Source organism: Hesperophylax consimilis, chromosome 7, assembly GCF_061612785.1.
Source record: "Hesperophylax consimilis isolate HC1 chromosome 7, BYU_Hcon_1.0, whole genome shotgun sequence".
Lineage (NCBI taxonomy): Eukaryota > Metazoa > Arthropoda > Insecta > Trichoptera > Limnephilidae > Hesperophylax > Hesperophylax consimilis.
Genome location: NC_142842.1, coordinates 34148364 through 34157141, shown reverse-complemented (window position 1 = coordinate 34157141; position 8778 = coordinate 34148364). Strand labels below are relative to the sequence as shown.

Sequence of the window (8778 nt, the reverse complement as noted above, 5' to 3'; positions counted from 1 at the left end):
GAAAGATGTTGGCTCCCAGCAGCAATACATCGATGAAGGCGATTTCTGAAGTTTTCGGACGCATTTTGGCAAATCTCTATATAGCCGCGATTTCCTCCCGTATTCGACCCTTGAGTTCTTCCAAGGTGTGAGGCTGATGTTTAAAAACATTTTTCTTCAGTTATCTACACAGGAAGAAGTCACAAACTGTATCCGAATGGCCCACTGGGTGGCGACGAAAGAACAAATTTTTTCAAGAAACGTGCGGACGGCGAAGCCATGGTGTTGTCCGGACCAAACCATGTTAACGACTGAAAACGGAACGACCCCCCCTAAAAAAATGTACTGGCCCTTCAAAACTGCACTGTTTGCTTTGCTGCACTTTGTAGTTACCTTTTAACATTTATTCTTTTTTTTTTCAGGGCTGGCTTCATATTCCGCTATTCAGGAGATTTCGGTAGCTTCCAAATGAGTTTTCTGACACCATTTGCCGACATTGTTTGGTATATCTTACTGATGTTATCTGTTTTAATAACAGTAACAATTTGGTGTTTTTTTTTCTTTGAAAACAAATACTTAGGTCACGAAAATAGAGCAAATTTGAATATAAGCGACACAATTTTATCAGTGCTTACGGCTTGGTGTCAAATGGGTAAGAATTTTTCTTTAGTTAGCTGAAAACCATCTGAAAACATTAGTAGCTGCACGTTTGTCAGAACAGAGCAACGGTACGTACACTATTTGGACTGCTTTATAGATTGATAATTGATTTTCACTTTGCAGGTTATGCGATACAGCCATCTACGCTTGCAAGCCGTCTTGTTTACTTTACGCTGTTACTAAATTCCGTAATATTGTACAACTTCTACACATCAAGTATTGTGTCTTCACTTTTAAGCTATAGATCCGAGACGTTTACTCTTATTGAATTGGCCGATAGTCCAATGAAATGCGGGGCTTTTGATATTGGCTATGTTCACAATTTACTATTTGATGTAAGAATTCATCAATTTAATACTTACCCCCTTTTTTATAACTTATAACTAGTGGCGGTTTTCTCTATTGCTTTTGTGCAGTATAAAAAGCAAGACAATATAAGAACTGTATTATAATTTTCAGAGATGTGCAAAATGGGTACCCAAAACCATTTGAAATGCAAAATGGAAATGGGTCAGAACTTTTCCATTTGAAAATGCAAAATGCAAAATGCAAAATACCTATTTTCAAAATGCATTGAAAATGCAAAATGGTTTCTCAGGTCAAATAATTAAAATAATTATAGAATTTTTAAACAATTTTGTCATTTAATAATGGATATCAATGTAGAACAAACATATTACATGATGGTAAATCCTTAAACACCACGACTACAGATTATGAAACCACAAAAAATTTGTGCGGGACTAATGTTGCCAACGTAAAAACATAGAAACTGCTATCTAACATTTAATATTACAGCGCCATGGCCGGGGCCCCATCTTCAGTATTTGAATCAGTATTTTTTGTAATGGTATCACTCAATTGCCAGGGCTCCTACCAGGGAGCAACTTGACAAATATAAATTATCTCTCATAGCGAGGTTGAGGACCGACTGATATTTAAGGCTTATGAAAAAAAGATGAGTGGAGATAGTAGGAAGAATGTTGCAAAAAAGCACTTAAAATGGAAAAAGCATTTAAAATACAAAATGGTTTTTAGAAAAGCATTTAAAATGCAAAATGGAAAATACCCATTTTGCATTTTGCATTTCCATTTAAAATAAAGTCCAATTTTGATGCCATCCATTCAAGACCTTAAGTTTATATCTATATAGGTGTAGTTTTTGTGGCTATTTATAAACCCTTTCTATATTTTTTTTGTAGGTACAGATTCCAGCATACCCTTATTTAGATTACTTTAATGCTAAAAAGAAAACCAAGGATTTTTACTACACCATAGAAGACGGAATTAGCAGAGTCAAATCTGGAGGTTTTGCATACCACGCTGAGTTCAGCGCCCTGTACACGGACGTGGAAAATACCTTTGAAGCTACTGAAATATGCGAACTGCAAGAAGTTGACACCATGCCTTACACTACACTGGGCATTTTGGGATTGAAGCATTCGCCTTTCACGGAGATGTTTAGAGTTGGGTAAGATTATATTATTATTGTCACGCTACTAGCTAGAAGCTCTTCAGTATTGTCAGGCCTAAGAAGAAGTAGCAAAGTAAGGAAACCTAAATCCAGAGATGTGCTTTATTTCAAATAAATCCATTTCAAATGGAAATGCAAAATGCAAAATGGGTATTTTCCATTTTGCATTTTAAATACTTTTCTAAAAACCATTTTGTATTTTAAATGCTTTTTCCATTTTAAGTGCTTTTTTGCAACATTCTTCCTACTATCTCCACTCATCTTTTTTTCATAAGCCCCAAATATCAGTCGGTCCTCAACCTCGCTATGAGATATAATTTACATTTGTCAAGTTGCTCCCTGGTAGGAGCCCTGGCAATTGAGTGATACCATTACAAAAAATACTGATTCAAATACTGAACATGGGGCCATGACCCTATAATATTAAATGTTAGATAGCAGTTTCTATGTTTCTACGTTGGCAACATTAGTCGCGCGCAAATTCTTTGTGGTTTCATAATCTGTAGTCGTGGTGTTTTTGGATTTACCATCATGTAATATGTTTGTTCTACATTGATGTCCATTATTAAATGACAATATTGTTTAAAAATTTTATAATTATTTTAATTGTTTTACCTGAGAAACCATTTTGCATTTTTCATTTGAAATGCTTTTCTAAAAACCATTTTGCATTTTACATTTTCGAATGGAAAAGTTTTGACCCATTTCCATTTTGCATTTCAAATGGTTTTGGGTACCCATTTTGCACATCTCTGCCTAAATCACAGAAAAGTTCTTAAAAACATTTTTGTCTTCTGAAATTTGTAATAGATAATTTGAAATTTATCATAAAATAAGAGAATCGTGATTAATTTTTGAGTTATTCTTGGTATCCAATACTTCGGCTACATCAAAACTAAACGCCGAAAACTACATTAATTTGACTAATCATTCTCATCAAACATATCACCCAACAAACACACCTCACCACAATCTACACATTTTCATCTTATTCTATTAAATTAGAAGTAAATGCAGCGATATCTCTAAATACTAGTAGTATAAAATAAAGTCGCTTTTTGCGTCTGTCTGTTTGTGCGCTTAGTTCTTCTAAACTACGCCACGGATATTGATAGGATTTTCACTATCATTCAAAGAATTTCTTCTGGAAGGTTTATACGTATCTCTCTCTCTCTGGTTTCAATCCTGGGATTGGTTTGCAGCAATTTAATCTACTCTTCTCTTCCATTCTTCCCTGTCTTGTGCGGCTCTTTTGACTTGTGCATATGATGAGCAGCGCACGTCCACCAGCAGGTCCTCCAGGTACTCTCGGCGTGGGCGTCCCCTAGAGTTGGTCCCCTCGGTCATACCCTCCATTATGACATGCAAGAGGCCTTCTTGTCGTATAACATGGCCGATCCATCTTGCACGCCTTTCGGACAAGGTCCTGAGCAGGTGCCTTCCTCCTTCGATTCTTTGGAGAACCTCCTCATTTGTAATATGGTCTCTCCAGGAAATTCCTAACAGTCTTCTATAGGACCACATCTCAAAAGCCTCTAGTCTCCGTTTATCTCTTTCGGATAGGCACCATGTTTCGCAGGCGTACATCAAGATACTCCATACATAGGTCTTGATGAGGAGTATTCTCAGTTTTAGGTCTATATTATTCGATTCTATTATTTTCGACCTTTTATTGAATGCAAGCCTAGCCTGATGTATACGGCTGTCGACCTCGCTCTTAGACCGACCGTCCCATGTTATTTTGCTCCCGAGGTAGACAAACTCCTTGGTGTTCTTTAGTGGAACTCCTGCCATCTCTACTCTCATCTGATGTTGCGTTACATATAAAACATGCATATTACATTTATAAAAAGTAGAGAATAGTCGATGTTTTGTAATCAAGTAGTAAAAAAAATTTTTTTCGGGCGCTTACATTGCGAACGCTGACTAAATCTTATGAGATACATCAAATTAATGTACTACGGAATTGTACATCTTAAACGGCCTACAGAAAAGTCTGCCATGGTATATGTCTATCTACTAAGGATAACCCCCAGCAACGCTGGTTATACGTCAGCTAGTTCATTATAATGCATATGAATTAGTAATTAAAGCATGGAAATCGATATTTATTTTTTTTTTATTTTATTTAGGAAACAAACAGTCATTTATATATTTTGCATAAACAGCAATTATTTACAATATTATACCAATAATGTTCCATTAATTCTAGTCGTTATTCAATATTTGCACCTGTACAATATATTTATAAATGACAAAGAAATATAAAGAATAAACATTATAAGGAATTACAAAATGTTATAAAAACAATTAAAGACAGTTAGTAGTAATACAGTTTTCGCATGATTATAATAAAAACAATAAAATAAACTAAGATGATAGGATTATTTCACAAAATAAAAAAAATTAAGTTATCAGTTTAGTAAGTTGCACTTTATATGTTTTCAAGTTACACTTTAAGTATGCCCAACAGTTGAATTTGAGGGCCACCTCTGGGCTGGAGCCCCATAATACTTGATTCTGTGCAAAGGATGGTGGTCCGTCTGATTGAGAATCCATTGTTAACAGAACGATTGCCGTCTCATCACAGATGCATTGTGGGCATGCTGCATCTATTCTACGGGTATTTTAATGGAGCCTGCTCTAAGGAGTTAGCAGCATTGATCCCTGGTGTACTGGTGCATGTGTGTGAAACTCGACTTACACCCGTTCAGAGTTGATGTTGTCTTCATGAGAATGGGCCGCTTCTTTGAGTCGTTTTTGTGTAACGAGTTACGGGCATCTGTTTTTCTTTCTTCATATAATCCGGGCCTCTTCAAGACCCGCATTAATAAATCCCTTCATACAGCCCCTACCTTAACCCGCCTGCCAACGCTGCCCAACAGGGTGGCGACATATCTCCCCTGCCTTTAAACTTATACAGGGGCGCTGTTGGGAGGTTTCATAAAAAAAAATCTCCGGTTGAATCATTGACGTTCGTTTGAATCATTGACGATCAATTGAATCATTGATGATCGTTTAAATCAATGAAGATCGATTGAATCATTTACGATCGATTGAACCATTGAAGAACGATTGAATCAAAGATTGAATTATTGACGGCGTTCAAGGTCGAGGGTTAAGGCTAAGTACGAATCCGGAGATTGCGGGTTCAAATCCTGGCGTGCTCAAGTATATTTTATTTAATTAATTTGTGTTGTTTCTCAACAAAATAAGTATTTTAATAATATTTGCGGCACATTCGTTGATCGCAAGATGCTTGGGAACAGTTGGGACTCTTATGCGTCATAAAAACATTATACTTCTACAAAATTTGAGAATCTGGTCAGTAGTGTGGAGGGCCGCTAATACTGTTTCAATATTTAACAGCACACTTTTAGGTTACAGAAGGCGAGGGAAACGGGGCAGATTAACAGACTACTACTGAAGTGGGTGTCCAGAAAGCCCATCTGCCAGGTCAACAAAGGAGTCAGTGAGGTCAACATCCACCAAATAGCTTCTCTTTTCTTCGTGCTGCTGTGTGGCCACCTTCTGGCCATTCTCATATTCATCTACGAGTTGAGGACAGGAAGGAAAAAGCGAGATTCTAATAAGATTGCAAAAGCAGAGCTAAAATCTGCTACAGAATGTCACAGGAAATACGTCAAAAATAATTATAAATAATTTTTTACCTTATATTTTATTATTACCTTTATTTTATATCCCAACTGGGAATGACGTAGTCCCAGTGGCTCTGGATAATGGGGACTCTTGTGCGGTATTCATAAAATAAAATAAAAATATTACACTTCTTAGAATTATTTGCAATATTGTTAAGCATTATCTATCTTTGTAATTACTTACATTATGAGGATTTCACCATCCTCTTGATAGCTTATCCATATGATAACATATGTCATATGATAAAAATGGCATCAAAGTTAAACAAGATCTCACGGAGCTGCAAAGGAAACAAATGACGGATGTTTGGAAAGAGTTTGAAACGAGAAAAGCGGAAGGGGAAACAAACATAACAATTAAGTACATAAACTCTGTTCCAAAAATAATAAAAAACGTGCCAAAAAACTTAAACAGCACCTAAAATTGTTTGGGTACTACCAAAATGTCCGCGGAATGAGAACTAAATTACAACATCTTAAAATAACTTCTCCCACATTCCCACATGATATTTTGTTATTAACAGAAACATGGTTAAATGAGGACATCAATTCATCGGAATTAGGTCTCAATAAATACAACATCTATCGTCTTGACCGTGACCCCATTACAAGCAACAAATCAAAAGGAGGAGGTGTAATGGTGTGCATATCTAAAAACATTTCATCTAAAAAATTGCCAGTTAAACACAAAAGCGTTGAACAGATGTTTGTAATGCTAAATATTTCATCCACAAAAATCATTATCGCTTGTACTTATATTCCACCAATGTCAGATCTGCAAATATACAAGAACCACATCGAGGATGTAGAAACACTAAAATATAAATATCCTAAAGCCAAATTTATAATTGTAGGCGACTACAATCTTCCGAAAATCGACTGGTCTTTCGATAAGAACAATGAAGTGATTATTAACGAAACAGAAGTGCAGTGTGTCAAATCTAAGGAAATGCATGATATGTCTTTTTTCCTAGGACTAAAACAGTTAAATAAAGTGCATAATTCTTATAACCGAATGCTTGACCTAGTATTTTCTAGTGACTTAAGTACAGTGGTAGAACAATCGGATGAATTGTTGTTACCTTTAGACCAACACCATCCCGCGTTAGATATTATTATCACAAATGAGTCTAGAAAATTGCAGAAATTAAAAACTTCATTGTACAATTTTAAAAAAGCTGACTACCCAAATATAATTGATTATCTTGACCATATAGACTGGTCATTTCTAGAAGATGAAAACAATATTGTGAATCAAGTCCAACAATTTTATTCAATCCTAAACACTTCAAAAGAACGTCATGTTCCAAAAGTTAATTTTATTGCATCCCTTTACCCTACATGGTTTTCAAAAGAATTAAAAGAATTGATTTATACTAAAAAACAAACTCACCGAATATATGTATAAGCAATCTAGAAACGTCGATGATTATATAATGTTTACTAACATAAGAAAGCAGTGCAAAGAATTGTCTAAAAAATGTTATAATGATTATATCAGTTTAATAGAAATGGAGGTTCATGATAATGTTAAAAAATTGTGGAACTTTTCTAATGCTCAGCGTAAAAATGATGGTAGTTTACCAAATATTATGTATCTGAATAACAATTGTGCGGATAATACCGAAGGCATTGTCAATCTTTTTGCAGATTTATTCAAAAGTGTTTATGATGATAATATTACCGATAATGAAATCCCAAATGATATATCACTTGAAGAATCACTTAACCTAAACCATTGTTTTATTGAAATAAACGCTATAGAAAAGGCTATAAAAGCATTAGATACTAATAAATCCGCTGGACCGGATGGTTTCCCTCCAATATATTTAAAATCTTGTGTTCGCAGTTTGACTTATCCATTATTTTTACTATTTAATAAGTAAATATTGAAGACAATATTAGTGATTTCTAAACGAAAATCTGAAACAGAAAAATCAGAAAAGGAAACGGTCACATCTGGGACTCGAACCCAGGACCCTTGTCTTTCCGGGACAATGCTCTACCAACTGCGCTAATGGGACCCTATTCCCCTCGGTCACTTTTAACTGTATCATACTTCGAATAAGAACCACTAACATTGTCTTCATTTTTTCACCGCACATTTTTTATTGGCAACTATCTTTATGTATGATCGCAAGATTCAACCCGAACTAAATGCAATCCAGACAGCGTCTTTTAGATAAACCTATCTTTTTTTTATTTTTAATGTGCGACATCTGTTGACTTTTCTGCAAGTCCAGAATGAATATTTATTTTTCGGAATAACTTTATTGAGTAAAACCTCAAATTATAATATTTAAATATTGAAGACAATATTAGTGATTTCTAAACGAAAATCTGAAACAGAAAAATCAGAAAAGGAAACAGTCACATCTGGGACTCGAACCCAGGACCCTTGTCTTTCCGGGACAATGCTCTACCAACTGCGCTAATGGGACCCTATTCCCCTCGGTCACTTTTAACTGTATCATACTTCGAATAAGAACCACTAACATTGTCTTCATTTTTTCACCGCACATTTTTTATTGGCAACTATCTTTATGTAGAGCATTGTCCCGGAAAGACAAGGGTCCTGGGTTCGAGTCCCAGATGTGACCGTTTCCTTTTCTGATTTTTCTGTTTCAGATTTTCGTTTAGAAATCACTAATATTGTCTTCAATATTTAAATATTATAATTTGAGGTTTTACTCAATAAAGTTATTCCGAAAAATAAATATTTAATAAGTCTTTGTCGTCAGGGTGTTTTCCAAAACAGTGGAAAAAAAGCTATCTTACGCCTATTCATAAAAAGGGAGATAAAAGAGATGTATCGAACTACAGACCAATATGTATATTGTCCGCTATTCCCAAACTATTTGAATCGTTAGTCCTAGATGTAATATGTAAACAAATTAATAATATTATTGTACCCAACCAGCATGGCTTTATCACAGGTAAATCCACCCTAAGTAACTTGATCATATACGAAAATTACATAACTGATTCTCTTGCCTTGAAGCATCA

The 8778-nt window shown here is 35.1% G+C and overlaps 1 protein-coding gene across 2 annotated transcripts; it reads left to right on the top strand.

The window, feature by feature from the left end:
• Positions 1-502: 502 nt before the first annotated feature.
• LOC149422651 (uncharacterized) lies at positions 503-5972 on the top strand. 2 transcript variants are annotated; one of them, XM_089633887.1, is made up of 3 exons: positions 503-631; positions 1842-2110; positions 5494-5972. In XM_089633887.1, the coding sequence occupies exons 2-3, from the start codon at positions 2043-2045 to the stop codon at positions 5774-5776; spliced, it is 351 nt and encodes a 116-aa protein (XP_089490013.1). In that variant the 5' UTR covers positions 503-631; positions 1842-2042; the 3' UTR covers positions 5777-5972. The 2 variants fall into 2 exon arrangements, with proteins under 2 accessions (XP_089490013.1, XP_089490012.1); XM_089633886.1 differs by having other exon boundaries at positions 623-707.
• The last annotated feature ends 2806 nt before the right edge of the window (positions 5973-8778 follow it).